The sequence below is a fragment of the Fulmarus glacialis genome, unplaced genomic scaffold, assembly GCF_000690835.1.
Source record: "Fulmarus glacialis isolate BGI_N327 unplaced genomic scaffold, ASM69083v1 scaffold28218, whole genome shotgun sequence".
NCBI lineage: Eukaryota > Metazoa > Chordata > Aves > Procellariiformes > Procellariidae > Fulmarus > Fulmarus glacialis.
The window spans coordinates 42,394-63,673 of NW_009228102.1; the positions used below are offsets into that span (position 1 = coordinate 42,394).

At 39.2% G+C, this 21,280-nt stretch overlaps 1 protein-coding gene across 1 annotated transcript in view; it reads right to left on the reverse strand.

Annotated features, from left to right (window-relative positions):
• PITPNM3 (PITPNM family member 3) overlaps positions 1 to 21,280 on the reverse strand; it is a gene marked incomplete at its 5' end in the record, with an annotated part of 50,147 nt that overhangs the window by 28,661 nt on the left and 206 nt on the right. The window contains 4 exons of the mRNA XM_009583384.1: positions 1,299 to 1,480; positions 8,193 to 8,312; positions 11,110 to 11,299; positions 18,972 to 19,207. Coding sequence (XP_009581679.1) covers positions 1,299 to 1,480; positions 8,193 to 8,312; positions 11,110 to 11,299; positions 18,972 to 19,207 — 728 coding nt within the window. The remainder of the gene's footprint in view (positions 1 to 1,298; positions 1,481 to 8,192; positions 8,313 to 11,109; positions 11,300 to 18,971; positions 19,208 to 21,280) is intronic.

Here is a 21,280-nt window from a genome sequence, read left to right on the forward strand (position 1 = left end):
TTTTTTCTGTCATCTTTAGCCTGTGTTTGTCCTGTTATTCCTCAATAACTTAGCAATAGCCTAAAGTTTGAGGAGTCCAAAATGTGGATGGAAGATAACACTCTTCTATCTGCTTGCTTAAGTACAGCTGCATGTAAAGCTTTCAGTTTAAAATCATAGATACACAGGAAATGAAAAAAGGCTTGGAAGAAAACAGTTATCTTTGTCTTTTAATTACCCTATTATCCCCCAAGTTTGAAGTGCTTTATACAAGCCAACACTGTGCTTTAAACATAACACAGTACTCCTTCTATACAAGAACCTAAAAGTGACTGACCAAAAAAATCTTCATGTTTTCAGTCGTAGACAAGCAAAAAAACCCCATTCTACCTCAGAGGGAAGACACTTTACAACATATCGATATCCAGAAAATGCAATGGTTTGAAAACAAAAGCAGAATAGTCAACAAAAGCAAAGCAAAGTACATTCAGTCAAAGCAAGAAAAGAAAATTACCTTAAACTGCTACTAACAAAATTGCCAGACTTGAAGTAAAGCGCAGTAGTAAGTCTGCACTATACTCAACTGCAGCAGAACTGAAACTTCAACACACAATAAGCCTTCTCCCTCTGCATCACTCCCAATGAAATAAAGGAAATAAGATGATGGATAGAGAAAAAAAAGCACAAAGAATTCAGATAAGTAAAAAAACAAATAGCTTTGAACAGGCAGAAACAATGAGACAAAGGGAATGCTTATCTTCCCATCAAATCTGTGTTTTAAAGATTTCTTAGGATCCAGGAAAGCTAATTAAGTTAACTCTCCTCCCCCAACCTCCTCCTCATTTAAGCCAAATGTTTATGCAGATGTTTTTTTTGTTTTAAAGCTGATCTGAATAGCTCATAGACCAATGGCAGCACCTAAAGCAATTATCTCACTCTTCACAGAATAATAGAAAGCCTGTAAGTGAAGTCAGAGGGATCTTTAGAAAGAAAAACGTAACAGAAATTTAGAATTATAAAGCATTCATCCATCTTGATTTGTGTGGGCTGCACTGAAGAAACGGAACTACTTGCATTCAGTTTTGCATATTCAAAACTCTCACAACTGAATAAAGATCAAACAAAAAACTCTCCACGTGTGAGTCAGTTCATACTAGAGCCACTTCATCTATAGTTTTCTTTCCAGGGTATACAGGGACTTTAAGCAAACCTCCAGAAACACACCACAAACAATAAAAATGATTCTGTTGCTCTGGTGCTGACAGGCTCCATTCAATGGCAAGCCTATTTCTTTTACTCAGTCATCAAACACTAGTTACCTAGACAGGAAAGCATGATGTTGGGTTATAGTATCACAGTCATAGGTGGATGAGTCACTCTGTTTCCTAGGCAACGGCTGCCTTGGCTTCTCATCCTCCATGATTCCCGAGATGTCAATATTGCTTTTGCTCAGGCGTTTGCTGCCACCCAGACTGGAGTCCTCTGCTAAGAGGGGATTATCCTTCAGAGAATGAACAGAGCAAAGGGAAGATTTAGACAGCGACCAAAACATGACAGAGCTTATATGAAACGGCTGCATTTATACATTTGACCTCACTTTATCCAAGAAAGGGTGGAAGGGGTTAGACTTTCTCTCTGCAGTAGAAGATAAGGAAAGAGATGAAGACTAAATTTACCTGTAAGAGGTATAGCCTAAAAGCTGGAAGGAGAATCAGGAATTTGGGGGGGGGAGGAGTAACACAAAAGCTTTATCCTTCATGACTTCATCATTCTTAGAGAACTATAAATATCATAAGGTAATCAGAAGGGGTCTTACCTGAGCGCACAAAATGCCCATTACAACATTAATGGTCTTGCTCATCATGTTCCATGGATGCGGGACCTGATTTTTTAAGAATGTGAACTTCTGCGGGATGCAAGAGGAGACCAGTGGTACCATATCTTTAAGGTACCCCTTAAAATAGGAAATAGATTTATTTATTGTTCATTTCCTCCAGCACTTCTGCGGCTTGCACCAGCATCCTCCCTGACATATCCCTATTACCCCTGGACTTTTATTCCTGCATCCATTTCAGTAGCCAATGCAAACGCTGCTTTTCAAAACAAACACCATTGGACTGAATCCCCCCATTCATGCGTGAGATCTGGATGCATGAGGCATGCAAGATCTGGTTCTTTCTAAAAACTGTGTAATCCAATTCTGTGTAAATCTCCTTCTATTCAGATCAACAAAATAAGACAGTGTGAAAATGCCTGACATCTATTTTTACAAAACTTCAAAGATACGAACATCAACAAGGCAGTGGGAGAACAGATACAGTTACACGCCTTCTAATTGCGTAATTATTGGTTTTCATCCATATTCTACTAACTTTTACAATGCAGTACTAGAATTCATGTGATGATATGATACAACGAGTGTTAGCATCTTAATAACTTGCAGAACATTACTTTAGGATCAGCATGCTCACAGACAATTATTCCTGTGATGGGTCAATGAAAAAACTTAACTTGCGTGTAGGAATCTCTTTCTGCATTTCATAGTAATGTAGCAAAATTCACATCACGCCAACTTTCATATTAAAGTTGTGTAAGATTTAGGACCTTGCTTGGCATAATACTCATGTATCTACAATGCTAAAACTAAAACTCACTTCTTGTAGTTGTTACTGTTAATGAGTGCAGAGAACTATTTCACAGGGCCAGGTAGGAGGTGAAGGCTCCTGCTGTGTGTTGACAGCTGACTGCTGCCACCATTTTGTGTGCTAAAGTGACGTAAAACCAAAATAAAGTCTAAAATATGTGCTTCCATTGAGTTCAAGCCAGAACCAACTACAGGCCCTACTTGTATTTTTTAATGTAACCAGTAACTAGTAACTTTTTTTCAGCCTGACACTGACTCTATGTAGCTTGATTTGCCCCACAGTTTACAACCTTACATTGAAGCTCTGTTGTAACATCAGTCCTTTTTAGCAACTCTATGTATTTTCTATAACACCAGGGACCTTTCAAAGCCAAAATTCCTATAACCAAAGTGTTCCTGCCAGAGTTTCTTACAGAGTAACTTTTTATAGGTGAATTCTCAAGAATCTAGGTGAACATTTATTTATCTGCTCGTGTCTCATGATTATCTCAAACTGATTCAGCAAAGGTATCTATTTACCTCTTAGCCTTTGTGACGAGTTCCGATCTCTAGCTTGTTCCCAAGCAACAATGCCATGAAAATGCAATATATTTATGATTTTAAATTGTAACTTGCATGCTACAAATATTTTGCAAACTTTGCCTAAGATTCCAATTTGGTGTTTTTACAATAAGTTTATTAGAGTGCATAAGAATATTCACGGTGGCACACAAAATGGAGGTGAATCCACACACACATAGCTAAAAGGGAATTTTTAGAGATTGAACCAAAGCCCGTGAAATGCGCTGACAAATCCATTGATTTAAATGGGCTGTAGGTCAAGCTCTTAAACATCATACCACCAGTGACTTGAAAACCATATCAGTGCTGTCAAGGCTCAGAGCTTCATCAAAACCCTGGTGACATTTTAAGGCTCTCTTCATTAAAATCACATGGCAGATATGTCAGCATCTCAGCTCCCATTACTTTTTAAAAAGGAATTCCTGTCAATGGATTGAGAAAAATGGGAACCCTTGAAGGTGCCAGCGCAAGAAAGGAGATGCAAGGAACTCAACATGATTAAATATTTTTGTTGAGGTCTCTTGATTTCCTGGTGGTCTCAGGAAGAAGGCTGGCTGTTGGAAAGGCATAGAGTTGACAATAATGTAACATCAAATGCTTTTCTTTTAGTCACACACATATTTCTCCACAGTATTTAAAAACTAGCTTGTGTCACCACAGAACTAGCTAAGACGACTTTTTAGTAATGGAAGCTATTATCTTCATCCCTGAAAGCTGGCAACAATTCACCTTTGTCCTCTAAGCTTCAATAACAGGTTCTCCTTGCAGAGGGTGTGTTCTTCTCTTGTGTTATAAGACAATCTCAGACAGGTCAAATTTTGCAGGAGTTTGACAGTTTTGGAACAATACTGTGTGGAAAAAGCATCAAGCTCTCTCTTCTGCACTGCTATCATTAACCTAGCATACCTAGAATTTCAGTTGTGCATGTTGATTTACTTGGGCACAACGTTTCTGTTAGAGACACAGTAGAATACCAGCTGCTGTTTCTTTTTTTTTCCTTTTTAAACTCTAGAATAATAACCATCACCTAAAGCGAGTTAACAGGACATGGCATGATATTATTGCACCGCAGAAGAAAGCCTTCATTTTCTTTGGTCAAAATCAACACATTTTAAACTTGATTTTCTATAGGTAAAACTCAGGTCTTCCAAAGCATATGTGCCACAGACAGTTCAATGAGGGAAGAAAAAAGTAGTTTTAGGACAAGGGACTAGATCTCTGTGAGACGACCCTAGGGAAGGTCACTGGGAAATTGGCTAGGCATTGTACAAGAGAGCAGGATTCACAAAGCTGTTCTTTTCCTTGTTGCATACAACTCTCTCCCCACACTCATTTACATTTTCTCCACCACTGCTCCCTGCACCTGTCTTCTTGGACATAGCATTATGCCACTGCATTACACTGTTGAAGTGTCATTGGAACAGTCTTCAATATTTGTAACAGGAAACGCCCCAAGTGAAAATAGACTTTATCGTGCTCAGTACTTTTAAGCAACTTGCAAAGAGTGTAAAATCCAACTAGACAAAACAGAGGATGTGAGAAAGAGTGCGAGGCTTACAGATGAGGACTGAAGTATGACAGATCAAGAGACTTGGCCCAAGTCATGCAGACAGACTATGGAAAACCATGCTAATTGAACCAATTTCTCTGAAGCTACAGAAAGAACAAGTTCATAGGACAGGTATTTCCTATAACCTCACTCAGTATTGGAGCACATTAGCAGCCCTGTGCATGTGGGGTGAGATTTCATGTCAAGAAGAGATGTTGAAGAACCTAATCTGTTCTCCAGAATTATGCAGATGAGTTCCAGGAAAATGAAACCAAACCAGCAGCAGTATACGATCTATGAGACAAACCTTCCCACACTGTTCCACCTATAGTCTTCAGCAGCCAAGAGGACCTACTGGTTTCTGTGACAAGTGAATCACTAGTCTTATTCCCGAGAACAGGGAACCCAGGAACTATAGTTAGTGCCAGTTCTGTAGCTGGCTTTCATCCCACGAAAAATCTGTTCATGTCATAGTCCCTTGGGGACTGAACTAGGACTAAATTTTACACGTTACTGAACAGCCATTCCATAGGGAAAGCCTGACAACCATCTCACACAGACAGAAGGTTATTTGCTGAGAAGAACTATCACCGAGAAATTAACTTTTCTGCATCTGAATGGTGAAAATAATATCAGATGCTAAGAGTATGTCAAAATGTCTGCATACTGTGGTGTCATGGTAAAAAGAAAGAGTTCAAATTTACAGCACTCTAATACTTTAAAAAAAAAAAAAAAAAAAAGTCTTGTTAAAAAATCCTATATTCAAACCTATTCAAAAATCTGGCCAGATTTTAATCTCACTGGATTCAGCATTTAGGTTCATCTTCATGACACAGTCTTTCTTGTATACTGCAAAAGAGACTGAGCCAATTCAGCATTTATATTAGCCAGATCAGGGAGGGAGAAATAGTTCCGAAAAATATACTAAACTTAAAAAGACATGAGGCAAGACATTAGAAGAAGGTTGAGGTGATCAGTATAGAGACTATTTGCTGCACTTTAAACAGTTAAAAAGCTTGTTTTCCATTGCTACAAGCTCTTTCAACTCTCCCACATGCCACAATTAAACTCTCACATGCAATAAAATGGTATCAATACTGGGATCTGAATCAGTCACCCACAGGTGGCTTTTATTTATCCTCATCCATGTGAAACAAATCATCAACCTTCTCTATTCGTCCTAATGAAGAGTTGTCTACCTCTAAATTATGAGTATTTTAGCTGTTGCAACAAAAGAGAACCATCTTCCTCTTCTAAGAGACAGTGTTCCTAACAGAGTACAGTGATTGCTAATATAAGACTTTGGGTTTCCGCCTCTGTCCTTTAATAACCCAAGGAGTGATATGATGATGACAACAACACTGGCTTTCTTTGTTAAGTATTTTGACATTTACAAATGTAACTGATTTTTAAAGAACAAGAGTTACTAGTCTGGTCTGAGCAGAGTGACATTTGCTCTACTGCAGATTCTTTTATTGAGCATGCAGGTAGATTTTCAAATACTGCCCTGTACAAGCATGTACACAAAACAACCATCATGATCTCAGTAATCATTCACATTTCTGCCTACACTGTAGAAGTCACTACCTATTATGGATAATCCTGATTTGATTATTTAGTGTATATTGGCAACTAAAATACAGAAAACAGACTACAACACACAAACCAACAAATACTCACCTGGGGAAGTAGAAGAATGTACCATTCTAATTCCTTATTTACATTGCCTCAGGTTCTCTCTCTACAAAAGGAAGTTTCTAGTGCCTAAAACTGTGAACTATTCAGAGAATGTAATGGTCACTGCACCATCAATCTAACTTATTATTATAGACCACTTTGAAATAAACAGAGTAAGAAGGGAACTAGATAAACCTAATTTACTCTATTTTCATGGTTTATAGCCAGAACGTAAAATGCAATGATTGAGAGTACCTCAGTCTCATCCTTATTTCCAACTAGTTTCATTTCACAAATGCCCCTGACATTTGTGAAATGGTAAAGTAAAAAACTCTCTTATATTTCTACATCTCAAACTCTTCCAATGAGATCCATTTCTACTGGAGACACCAAGGAAGCGGGGGGGGAGGAAATCCAGTAAAAAAAGAGTCCTCCTGAATGTGTTTCACAGGAGCAAGCTGAAAACAATGGACAGAAAGACAAGATAAGGAAGGAAAGGAATACTTAGTTCTTCTGACCACACAGAGTAGTAGAGATGAAGATGGGAGAAAAGGGAAAAGATGGAGAGAGGAATAGGAAGACAAGCTCTGTGCTATCCAGAAAGAGAGGAATACAGGAAAGTTGAAACTACAAGCAAGAGCAGGGAAGTCAAAAGAACCTATACTCCCTAAAGCCTGATCCCCGCTCTCAGATTCATCAGCAGCCCTTGCACAACCAACCCCACGGTAGGACTGGGACCCAGGAGGACCATTTCTCGATTTACTTTGCTTGCAATGCACTGTCCCCTCAGTGCTGGTACTATCAAAGGCTGGCTGCTGAGAATCCAGAGCCATGTTATTAATGGTGAGTAATTCTCCTTCCTGGAAACACTTAGAGGATGTCTCTTTGCTTGAGAGTACTCCCATCACACATAGCTCTCAACTGAACCAAGCAGGTTGGTATCACTGAGCCCATTTTTGAGGAGAGAAGTAACTAAAGAGTCAAGAGATGAAACAATTTGGCCAGGGTCACAAAATCATCAAAGAACGGAACGTGGGCACCTCACTCAGTGTCGACCCTAATACACCACACCCCCTCTCCATATCCACTTGAATTTGAAGTACATAAGATTAGTTGAACTTCAATTTTCTTTCTTAAGTGTTGAACATAATAATGAAGCTTACATGCTAGCATTACTTTAAAAAATTGTGCTTTTACTATCATAAAACCTTTCCTGGATCATAGTTAGAATTAATCCTCCCTTCTCTCCAAATGTTGCACTCTTATAGACACTGTTATGCTCAGTGGTCCGTTCACAGATCCTCAGGTGACTTGCATTCCTTATCAGGAAGGAGGCATTCTTTCACCAGTCATTAAAACTTATTCATGAACACATCTTAATGCTAGACTACCCCCAGGCAGTAGCATAAGGAATTCCAGACCCCATGTGAACAAATAAAAAAATTATAAAAAGAAAGATAAAAGATTTTGATAAAATCAGGAGCCTATCAGAGATTACTGAGAGAGGACATGTTTGCATCTACAGTTAGGGATACAATAAAGGGCACTTGGTAACCCTATTTTAAAGATTTACAGATAAAGCCTCCACTAGTGATTTCTGTATATCATAAAACTGAAGCTGCAGACTTAATTTTCAGACAGCAATTTTCTGATATATGAGCAAAATCCTGTGCTGTCATGGCAATTTACCAAAACCTTAAATTTTCTCTGGTTTATATGGAGCTGATTTCCTCCAGGGAATGAATCTATAGGGTTTCAGCTGTGTGGATTTTTTCTCTTCACCTGGATGCTGCTGATGCTTCCTCTCCTGCTACTGTTCCGACTCTCATCAGCTGTATTAGAATTATAGCAGATGGCATCAAAGCCCAAAATTCCTCCAATGCAGTCACCAATGAGACACACCTGAGGAAATAAAAAGATTTTTTTGGGGAGATGTAGCAATTGTTTTAAAAGAAACAAAAAGCATCACAGCACTGCAGAGGAGTTGCTGTCTCACTTTACACCCTTGTTTTTGTTTTTTTTACACCTCAGTTCCTATTGCAGCTGAAAATGTGTAGCCACTTTCTCTCACTTTCTTTTACCCTATGCCAAGAATATCTGTCCCAGGGACTATTTTGACCAGCTGGGAGTTCTGCCAAACGGGCTAGAATTCTTCCAGCTGCTTGCAGCCAGATTCCAGCTTGAAAAAGTCCAGATCACCGGACAATCGGTCTCACAAAGATTTCAAGCCACTTAACATTTCCTTCAGAGTCATACAGGGAAGAGAATCTCAACAGATTAAAAACAGATTGGTACTCCCCTGTCAGGACAAGGGAACGGAACTTTTAAATGAGGTATTAAGCAGAGAGATTCACTCTTGCTTTACATTTAATATAAAAATACAAGCTACCTTCAAAGCATGGACCTGGGCATTAAAGTACATAGAGTACTAAAATCGGGAATTCAATAGTTGGAGTAATTTTATGGCACACTAGAATCTACCTCACAAGCCAATTCCACTGAACACCTCCCCATCCCATAGGAGATGATTCTTTCTCCCTGTCCCCCTGCCTGTGCCTGAGGATGAGTAATAGCTGTATTACCTTTCTGCTTAATAACAACCCCCACAGTCCCACAGGTTCCAGCAACTCTTTCTCTTCAATTCTCAAACTGAAGCAAACGTCTAGTCTGTTGTTCCCAACTCCAATTAGTTTAACAGAAGACATTACTTCTCCTTACAAAACTTAACTTGCTTCTAGCCTTAATTCAACTTGGCTACAACACTGAACTACAAGTTTTGGATAACAGGATGTTGCACATGATTTCTTCAAAGTGAAGCGTATTAGGAAAAACAAGTGCTTCGAGATGCAGGTAGGGAAAAACCTCAAACTTCTCTTAGTGTATCTCCACATACCACACTCTCTTAATTGAGCACATTTCTTGGGATAAAAACATTTTAAAAAATAAAATAAAACATCAAAATACATTAAGGTAACATCTATCCTAAGACAATTCTGGTTCTAAAGTTGTATACAATTGAACAGCACGCTGATTTACGCTCTGATTTTCAAATTCCTACACCAAGCAATGAAGTCCATAAAGAACTGAAAATTGTATGATACAGGTAACCTTAATAAAATTAACAGCACGTTTTGTGGGGGATTAATAGCATCTCCTTCAATTTACTATTCCATTTCTAATCCTCGTTATTATTGGCATTAAGGTAACGGAGTTAACTTGTTCCAGATACTGTATAAAACCAAAAAGGCAATCTCTGATCTAATGAACTTGCAATATAAATGGACAGAAGAGACCAAAATATGAAAGGAAAGATACACACAGGGTGGGGGTCAGGTTATATGGTATGTGTTTTAGAAGTACAGGACTTATGCAGAGGTAGAGTTGAGATTTCTATCTAAGGACCAAAGCGAAGCACTGTAGACAGCACAAAGAAGTCACTTCCATTCTAACAATGCTGGTAATTGTTGACAGTGAAAATTCAGTGCAGCATATAATGGTCATGCAGACTTTTCCACGTGAAATATTAATATATATGGTTTGTAAAACACACCAAGGAGACTTCTTTGTAACTTTGTCAAAGAAAAAAACCCCGTAACACTCAATTTCTATTGAAAGAATTGTTTTCACAATTATTTCTGTAACTGGTATAATTCTTCTTTACATAATCTCACTATTCATAATGTTTTGTCACTGCAGCTAGGCTGTTTTTATGCTTCAAGCAAGAATAGTTTACTATGGATATTAAAATTGGCTTCAAACCAAATTTTAGTCTAAAAATACGGATACACCACAGGATAATCTTATTACTGCTATAGAAAAGAACTTGTTTGTGTAATAAGACACATGCTTTCCTTCAAAGATTACACTGTAGTCTATATTAAATGTCTTTTTTTTTTCTTCTTCTGAAGTCTGGAGGTCACTGTACTTTAAGGAAGTGCATGTTTCCAGCTACGTAGAGGGCCCCATCACAATGTAATTTCAGTAACTCACACAGGGTAGCAGTATGATATTTATTCTATGTGAAGCAGGAAAGTACTGGGTTTTGTAGTCCAAAGATGGAGAAGCAGGAATAACAACTGTGACACGTCAGCCAGAAGACGTCTGCAGGTGACTTCACTGGGGAGTGGGTCACACAAGAAAAATTACGTGACTTTCCCAAAGTTACACAGGAAATCTGCAACACTGATGGCAACTGAGTATTTGTCTTCTAAGTTTCTTTACTGTCAATTGTTTTATTACTACTCTGATGGAGGCTCTTAGTCAGAGATGTCCCAACTTTTCTATCAGCTATAGCAGGTGTGTGAGGAACTCAGTAACATAGATTATCATTTGTCTTGGGTTGGCATGCTTGTTCACTGCTTAGCATACCACACTTACCGCACAAGTAAGACTCTTATACATTACCAGAGTTCGTAGCAATACTTAGTAAGAGCTTAGGGGTCAAAATGCTTGTGGAAGAAAGTATAGGATCTTCTACCAAATGAGTAAGTCCAGGTTAGATACTGCACAGGATTCCAGATCTTTCTCATGCTGGGCACTGAGAAGGCATTTTGCATAGGTGATCCCATGCTAACATTCATTCATCATATTTGCAGTATTGTCCCACACTCAGAACTCAAGACCCTCAACACAATGGCTTAAAAAGAAACAGCCTTGCTCCGATGGAATTTTACTTTGATGTAAGAGAAAATAGTCCTACCTGTCCATTAAAACCAGCCCCATCTGTAGATTTGAGAAATTCATTGTAAACTTGATTGGCTCTACTGATCACCATGGCAACTGCATCCTGGTACTGAGGGGATGAAACAGCCAGCAAGGGCAAGGCAGCCAGTGGGATGTGGTCTTCACTGCTGCTGAGACAGCTCTCATCATAGCTGTAGGGATTTAGGCTAGAGAAGGACATGCTATCATCAGGAAAAATGCAAGAGGCAGCACACAGCATTAGAGAATGAACAGTTACTTATTAACAGAAATGGGTTGGGCTATTGCAGTTCACAATGAGAGAATACAGGAAGGATCATTTTCTCACAGAATTCAACTGCTTAAAAAATCAAGAAGTTACTGCTTTATGTGAATGAGATCATGCTAGAAGGCATTTCTGTAGTTAAACATACTTGGTGCAATTTTTCCCCATACAAGTAGACATAATTTAGAACAGCAAAGAGATTATTTCATTTCAGCTTTGTTTTTTTTCCATATAACAATGTGCTACATCGAAGAATGGGATCCAATCATCACAATGGAGTATTGTTTCCTAAAACACAAGTGTGACAGATGTATTGTTAAAAGCATATAAAAGCATTTTTCCCAGTGTCCCATCTTTTCCAAAAGATGCAACAAAGCCGCACACATTCTGAAATCATATGTAAATGTTTGCATAGTAACATTTTGCAAAAAGGAGGTGACTCGACTGAAAATGCAAGCTTAAATTTGATAGGATGTCAGCTTTATTTTAGCTTGGATGTACATCCTGCAAGTTTCTCAGTAAATCTGCCCATCATGTCTTGACTGATTTTTATTGATGAGTGGGGAAAACAATTCACAGAAAGCCAAAGATGCAAGGCACATTAGTGTGTGCCAGATTCTCTTACAGTAAGTTGACTGTCCTTCAGAGATTAAAGCAAAGTCAGAAGTATTTTGGATAATTCAGCTCATCCAAAGTTCAACCAAAGCTGCAGGCAGGCAACTTCAACAGTATTTTGTATTCACTTTCTTTGGGAACTTTGTGGGCTATCACAATATTAAAAAGCAAGCTGCCTGAAATGGAATTAGAGTCTATGTCTTTGCTAAAACCTGCATCCTTGAGACTATTACCAGGGTAATGGAAGAAGAAGAGAAGACTTGCAACGCTCAAGTATTGAAGCTCGACTGTGTTCATGTCCTGAGCCCCACTGGACATTTCCACACTTGCCTCTTGCAGAAGCACTCCTATGATTTGGTATTTTTCATCCAAAGTAGTATAACAGTTTCTATGTCCTGGAGCTCAGCTGGTCTGCCAAGCTGTGTCAATTTACCAATTTAACACAGCTTCATTTTGCCAGCTGATTAGATCATCCAAATGCACAGCAGACATACAGTTATGAATGCTAACTCTCAAAAATGAAAAATGAACCTTAAAACCCTACATAAAAAGGCCTCATTTACTATAAAAATTGGCAGATAACACCTCAGAAAGGGAAAGGGAGAAACACGGAGGGAAAAAAATTATGACGTGAATGTTTGAAATGGAAAAAAATACCTGCATATGTTTTCATAATAAAAGTAAAATGCAAACAATGTTCACAAGAGAACTACACAAAACAGAGTCAACGGAAAAATGAATAGTTGGTAATATTTTTTTCGTGGCTAAAGCAATATAGATCAAACTGAAATTGAGCAATTATTGTCTAGACAATTAATCACAGTTAACTGGCTTAGAAACGAGGGTTTGAGTTTTTTAATTCCAATTTATTTTATTGTAAAGGTTGCAGCCACAGAGACCTCCGTTGTCATTGTCAAAACAACACAAAGGGAAGAAAGATCCAGCCCACTGAAAGAGCGTATGGAGGAGATGAAGTTGTTTATCATAGGGGACATGCTAAGTATTAGTGCTGAAGCTGAGTCAAACAGGTAAAACATCAGCGCTGGAGCTGAAAGGAGCACAAGTGTTGTTATCTCGATGCATTGGCAGTACACTGCAGGAGGTCATTCCAAAGCACCAGCTTGGAAACATCACACTTGCACAAAGGCTGCAGATGGAGAGGGAAATCACAAGGAAGCAGCTGAAATCACTACATGTAAGATAAAGATAAAAGTCACCAGTGTTAGAACCTAACACCTCCCTGATAAAAGGCAGCAAATGACTAGGCTGCAAGACAGAACTGGTCTTCCATGGTGGGTGAGAGTACACCTGGCTCCCAGGGGAGAAGTGATTGATGGCACAGTGGCATCTGGCAGCAGGGATAACTGAGACTGCACCATGGAGATGGGGGGTGAGGGGTTATTCAACCTGAGGGGGAGAGGGGAGGAAAGGAGAAACAAGGGAATAAAAGCTTATTCTGAATGCAGAAAGCATCTGGCTAGATGCAGATCAAGACAAAACACTGGTCCCTCCTCAAAACTTCCTCAGGCCAGCAGTCCCTGACCATGGCAGAGGTGAGAGGAGAAAGCAGAGGGGGAAATCACCCATGTGGTAACACTTGTTTGGATAATTGTCACACAACAGCTTTTTGACATTTACGGTTTAGCTATCTGCACTCCATGCTGACAGTCCTAGGGACTTGCTATTGCTGTTTCTGAATACCAGAACATGCATTTACTTCCTCCGCTTTCAGGATAAAAGAAAAACAAGCTATAGAAAATACTCAAATCACAATGACTGGACTTCTCCATAGACTTTCTAATTAAATGATAAAAGTATTTTAAAGAATTGTTTGGGAAAATGCAACACCAAGAGCTTATATTGCAGGACCCACCACGGTGCAAGGAGCAGGCAAGGAGCTGAGCACTCCAAAACTCATCCAACAAAACACTTTCATCTCATTTGATTATTCATATGCTTACTTTCCTAATTAAGTGTTTGCTTCTTAGTGTAACTTTTGTTTTGGTCTTTTTTTCCTTCTCTCCCCTTCCCGCCGCCCCCCCAAATTTGCAATTACTATTCTCCAGTTTGGCTAATACTGTAATTTAGAAGCTCTAGTCTGAGGTATGAATCAATGTATGCTCATCAAATCATATGCTATAAAAAGCGTAACGCTCTGGGATATTTTTCTGCCTGAAAAGGGAGGAGATGGCTCTCAAGTCATCTAGCTGGAACAAGAATGTGCCTTAGTTTTAACCCTCATCCGTCCTTAGCAGCAAAGATGGAGATCAGTCATGCATTATAAATTTACACAGGTTGCATAAACACTGTCTTTCTGATTTATATTAGAGATACAGGACACTGAAAGTGATGGGAGTAGATGGGAGGAGACCAGATTGTTTAATCTGAAACATTTACTAGATGGAGTGATTATGCCCTGAAAGATCCCTTTCCTTTAAGCAAAGCTGGGAGGAGAACTGCATAGGTGCATTCAGATGATAAGTCCCAGTGGAATCCTTTGAACCCAGGCTCTCAGCACACAGACACAGCATAATACAAAACCTGTGCCAAGGTAAACAGCGGGTTGTATTACCTTGGCACGCACTATGCCTGCACGTTCAGAAAATGGAGAATACATTCAAACCAAACAACGAATCTTGTGCTGCTGCTTAGTCAGTCATCTGGCTCACCCTCGATGAAACATTACAGTAATTAAAAACAGACTTCCTCCCCCACAGTTTGCTAAATGGAATGTTTACCACAAGTTTATGTTCCACAACTGCATCCTGGAATTCTGGCTGTGAAAGCTGCTAGCATGAAGCTGCAGAAATGTGAGAGCAGGGAATCTTCTTTCCTTTTGTCAGCCCCAAATGGGTATATCACAAGCAGCTTCATGCAAGAACATACCAAGGCAATACCAAGCTTATGTCTGTGCTGGGAATGATTCTATAGGACATTCAAACATCCAGCTTGGCTATTTTCAGTCTGGCTGAATACCATGTGCTGCAACAAGAGGGAATAAAAAAGAGAGAGAAAGTGGGAGCTCTATTCATTTGGGCTGCCAGCACACACTCTTCCTTCCACTCCACCAGCTCTTCCTCCAGATAGTTGAGACCTGCAGGCACTGCATTATGGGATACGTAAGAGACACTACTGAGCCCTGTGTTATTCAATGGCCCAAAGGGCAAGGATGATCTCCCAAACACTCTTTGATGCTTCACCTCCTCTTCTACTATCAGTCCTCTTGCTTTACAGGGCAGCGACTTGGACATGCACACACTTTTCCTTTTCCTGGTTGTTTCAGTGTATTCCCCCTTGATGCGAACAGTCAGGCACAACTTCCACCACTCTGGTCTGCACCCTGCCACCTCTTCTTCCTATATGTCTGTCACAGCTTTAAGTCCAGCTAGTATTTCAGAACTTTAATGTATTCCCCATCTCTCCTCTCTAGCTCTGTCATCTGGACAGCAGGCATCACCATTCCTGCACCGTCCAAAGCGTGGTTGTAGACCTCCTCAACTCCTCTGCAGGGTTTTCTGCCCTATGTGAGGTTCAAATATAACCTTGGGCACTATACTGCAACAAAAAGACTATAAAAGCAACCATCACTTAGGGGAAGCCCCAGACAAAACCAAGAGAAGTTTCTCTTTGCTTAGAAAAGAAGAAATCAAGCAAGTCTGATTCTCTCCTCCCCATCCCTACAGAGTTCACTAGTTATTCCTGGTTTACACTTGTAGAAGAGTTGAAGCAGGCCCAAGAGCATGTGTTAGCATGTGTTTATTTCTCCTTTCTCTATCATGCCATTTAAAATACTTATGTCAAGAAAAATAAGGAAAGAAATGTTCCCTGAAAAGGTTCTCTCATTTAATGAGTGAATTTCAAGACTGAAAAAGTGGCAAGAAAGAGCAGCTACTGAAGTAGACACATCCAATGGAAAATTCCATTTGCTATTTCTAAAGTCATTTCAGTAGAGCCAAGGGGACAAATAACAACATCAAAAACATTTTAAGATTTTAATCCTTTCCCTTACTGAACATTCTGTATCTGCTCAGCTATCCTTGCTTGGGCTAGTACCATAACTAGAGCGCAATCAGAACTACACTACCAGAACTGATAGAATATAATCACTACGACGATGTGGAAGCCAATCATACAGCACTCAGTGGAAAGTTTGCTCACCACCTGCTAAAACTTTCACTCATTTGCATGCAAGTAATGCTGCACGGAAAAGTTGTTTCAGTGGGGGAAAAAAAGTAAAATTAAGTTGGTTACACTATTGCTGCTATGGTCCTTGTGTCTGCATGAACCTTGCAAGGCTACCTGGCCATTTACTAGGCTTGGAATGAAAGTGTAACATCTCCTCAATCATATAGGCTAAGATTAGTCTTTGTTCCTTGGTGTTAATCTGACAAAGAAACACCCAGATCACTCTCCTTCCTTCACAAATCATCTCCTCTCATTCTTAACAAGGTACCAGCTGTCAGAGTAAAGTCTCAGCATAGCTGTTTCCTTTCCAGCTTTCAGGGAACATGCCTTAACCACAGTACTCTCTTACTCCTACATCCCTTAAGCTTTTCTCATATATCCTAGGCTAGAGGCACAATCCAGACAGCAGAAATCTTCCTGTTTCTTTCTCAGGCTTTATGTTAGGCCTTTGGTTAATGACAGAAAAATTCCTCCTTATATCATTTTAGCCTTGTTTCTGTTCAACAAATTTGAGAAGTGAGGCACCAACAGACTGATTTTCTCATTTATGGTCAACCAGGAAATTTGTTACAGACCCAGGAATAGTATCTGTATCTCCTGATCCCCAAGTGGACGCTGTAACTAGAGTCGTATTTCCTCTCCCAAAGGAGTTGCTGCATGTAATTTTTCACATCTCACAGCATTGTCAAAAAGAGTGCGTATCTGAAATTGTTACTGCCATACACATAACAATTGTTAAAATTAATAGTAGTAATAGTTTTGCAAGGCGACGATACCTTTCATATGAGCACACACATGGGAACTTCAAAACGTATCATTGTTGATGCAGAGTTAACAGTTCAGAGTTATGTTCTTGCTTTGAGTGCAGAAGTGGTGGAGTCACCATCCCTGGAAGTATTTAAAAGACGTGTAGATGAGGCGCTTAGGGACATGGTTTAGTGGTGGACTTGGCAGTGTTAGGTTTACAGTTGGACTTGATGATCTTAAATGTCTTTTCCAACCTAAATGATTCTAGGATTCTATGAAACACTAGACTAAGCAGGTCTCTGAGATGCAGTTGCTAATTACTTTTTTTCCGAAAGTTGCATTTAGTATTTAGTTTTTGTATTGAAATATTATCACAGCTTTTTGCACAACAATAATTTTCAAATGCAGAAGTGACTACCAGGAATCTCAGAAAGCCACTAGACTTAATGCCAATGTGATCTGTTGAACTATCTCTTTAAGCCAGACACTAAGATACATGTACTAAAACATCTTTTCTGAGAATTTTCTTAACCCCCCCAAAAAACAACCTCCCCCCCAAAATCCCAACACCCTCAAAACCCTCAGTGAATCCCAAACCCACCAAACTTTTTTTTTTTCAGTTAAAAAGCAACTTCCTAAAATGAAATCATTATCTCTGCTTCATATAGCGACTAGTAAGTGTTTCTGAGCAGAACCTGGTCTCAGACAGAAGCAGGACCTGACAGCTAGAAATGTAAATGTGAATGTCATGTAGTGTAACCTTACTATACAGCTCAGTGTCATTTAAGTTTGCAGAGTTATGCTAGTTGAGAAATTCACTAATTTTATCAATGACAAGATGTTTGAGGCATTCTTGCCTAGTGCTTTTCATTAATGAAGAGCTGATCCAGTATATAGTGCAATGCACAGCATTCTCTCCCAGTTGCTCTCTAGAAGTCCTGAACCGGGGTTTATCTACCTTTATGCAAGTGAATTACCAAATTGCTTTAAGCAAACCACCCATCTCTCATGTTAGTAAGGGCAACCTTGTGAGTGCCATCTCCATTTACATCAGTTAGCAAATGGATCTGCTCAGACAGGAAATTCCATCAAAGCTAATGGAACCCTTCCACTATGCATGCAACCAAATCCTAGTTGTACTGCGAACTGAAGCCTTCAGTTAGCCAAAAGCACTGTTTCCTAGAGACGCACCCTTCGTAGCCCATTCAAGACACTTCTGTATATGGCATCTTAGAGGTTAATAATGATAAATGAGTGGTCTACCACAAAACGCTACAGTAGCTGCTATTGGGAATGAACAGATACTAAAGTTTTGTCATCTTAAAATGTAAAAACCATATTTATATGTAAATTCTCTCTCACCAAAAAGACATGTTAAATCACTCTTGTTTTAGATATTTATTTTTGTTCCCAATTTCCAGTGCAAAGCAGAATTTACTTAAATCGGCCTAAGTTTCTCAACAATGCTTCACAATCTCCACTTTATCCATAAACCAATGTTAGCAATATCCCATTTTTGTTTCTAAAACAGGAAACATTAGAACTCTCAGGAGGGTCTTCTATAACATCCTGTCCCTACAATGGCCAAATAATGAACAGATAATTAAGACAGAAAAATGTCAGCTGGCATATCCACAGGCAGATGTAGCCATGTTTCAATTTTAAAATAAGATAAAATTCGACTACTGATTTTTTGGGGTTAGATGGGGGGGGGGGGGGGGGGGGGGGGGGAAGTTAACAGTTATCACAGTTTTCTTCTTCTGCTCAGATTTCTTCTGGATTTTTTTTTTTCTTTTGGATGCATCTGGACAATAGGCTGTAGTCCACCATGGGTTTTGTTTTTTTTAGTTTTGGTGGCTTCTTTCTGTTTGGTTTTTTTTTTAAACAAATACATCCACTTAGAAAAGGATGAAAGATCGTTCCATGTCTTGCAGTAAGCAAAAGATTAAGAAGGATTTGCAACATTTCATTATGAAAAAGACAGGTCACAGAAAGCCATTCAAAACCGCACTGCAAAGCCAAACATTAGAAAATGCAAATCAACTTACTTGGAAACAAGAGAGAAAGCTGCTGAACAGATTGCTGGGCAGGGAACAAGTCTGATTAAGATGTGGCCCAAAGCGGCAGGGAAATGGGCTCGGGTCACTTTCTCAAACACAGAACTGAAGGTGTTGATGTCTGCCAGCTTGCTGCTGTAGTCCCCACCTCCAGTGTCTAAGATGTTCCCCCCATGTAGGATCAAAATTAGCACATGAGTTTTGCAGTTCTGGTGTTGAACTCCTTCCTATGAGAAAAACAGGGAATAAGAAGGGAGGAAGCATTTTTATGGACAGTGTTGGTATACTTGGTGTCAACGTTCAAAAGCAGTTAGCAGTGATTTTTTCTCCCACCCCCACTGTGATCTTTTTGTGATATTTGCCTTCAGTGGGGGGGGCAGTGTGTGTTTGTGTGTGCGCTCTGTTCCATTTAATCCACGTATGTCTGAACCAGGTAGAGCACACTATGCTCTGCCAGAAAACCCTTGCAGCACAGATGTAGGTTTCAGATCAACAAAGACGATAAACAGCCTTGTGTACATCAAAAGCTATTTTAAATATATTGAGACTGGAGAAGAATTCCAACATCCACAGACAGCCTAAGCGAACGTCTGTCTAAGTATCATGAACAAGACTACTGCATTTACTGGAAAGGTTCTAACTCAAATCATCACAAGTTCTAAAAAGACAAATTTCTCTGCCAATGAAAACATCGAGCAGAAGCAGCTGATACAGTTATCTCAGCCTTTTGAGATTGGCAACTTCTTATTAAAATGAAAAATGAGACTAACTTACCCAGACATTTACTGAAAGAGTAAAAAATATATCATTGCTCATATCCATAAACCTCACAAATACATTTATGAATATATGAATATGTGCATACACAGACAACAATCAGTGTGCTCTGCAGGATAAACAAGATGTTATCTACTTGAGACTGGAAAAACATTTTGAATGTCTCACAACTCCACTTTTTTTTCTTCTTTACCCCTTGAGAGTTATGTGCACTCAAAGAAGAACTCAGTAATATATTAAAAGATTAGGAGATTTTTCTTTTTAAATCTTGATTGCGATTTTCTTCTTCGCTTTGGATAACATGATTCCTGGAGACTTCTAGTTCCTGACCAAATATGAACACACAATAAAAATAACAGTAACATTTCTTTTATATGTCTGAGAATTGTTAATTGCTAGATTGGGTGATTTACTGAGAATCAGGCAATGTTCTGGACACTTTATTCTTAAGTTCTGGAATGAAAGGCACAATCTTCAACAGCAAATATAAAATGAGAAGAATTGCTCTGAGTTTAATAAGAATAACATTAATCGGAAAAGCTGACAAGTAAACAAACACACGCATACACACATCCATTTCAGCCTGTAGTTTAGTGAGAGGTAGTGGTGGAAATGTTGTTAACATGGATAAGACAAAGAAATTGGTACCTTTAGCATCTGTATAATGGTGACAGAGAAATGGTTGAAAATGAGAGAATTATAAGTTGTTCATAAAGCTGCTATCTCTGTTCAGCCCATGATTTTTAGTATCCAGTAGAAGTATTCGTTATGAAGGCATTTTGCTGACCTGCCTTGTATCTGCTTAAGTACTAAATCTTATGAGAATTTTTAAGGTTCCACTTTTCCTTGCTCTAATTTACAATTTCGCTCTCCGTATGGTCCCATTTCAGTTATTCAGAAGACAAATTTAATTCCCTTTAAAAGCTAAGAGTCGCTCCTTCCACAGCCAATGCCAGCTTGGAAATAAGTGGCACTGCTGATGGATTGGTGGAACTGAAAGCTTCAAAACAGAGGGAAAAATTCAAGCGGGTCAACATTGCTAAAGTCACTGTTACAAAAAGCCTCTCAGCTGGATTTAACTGGTATCCTTCACAAGAGGACTCAAAGGGAATGAAATTAATTTGCCTCTCAGCAGTAGTTCAGCGATGACTGAGACAATGGGCTCAAGGGCTAATCAAAAGGACATCTGAAGTCAATCAAAGACTGTCATCATGTTCAGGGGGCTGTAGGATTGGAATTCTTCAAAAATGGAAAAGCAGACGTTTCTGTTGCCTGTCTGATGTGTGGACACAGGACCTTAACCAGTTAACTGGAAGGAACACAACTTTGCTGCTTCTAAAAAAAAGCAATTCTGTTACTATCCATTTCATGACTGCTGCTGAATCTGCTTCACAAAACCTGCATTTCCACTGAAGTACTAAGTAGACATAACAATTTCTCTTCAGAAAACTGGGTCGTATTTCCACCTAAGTTAATTATGCAACATCTAAAAAAGCTTGTGATGATTTTCAGTGATTGCATGT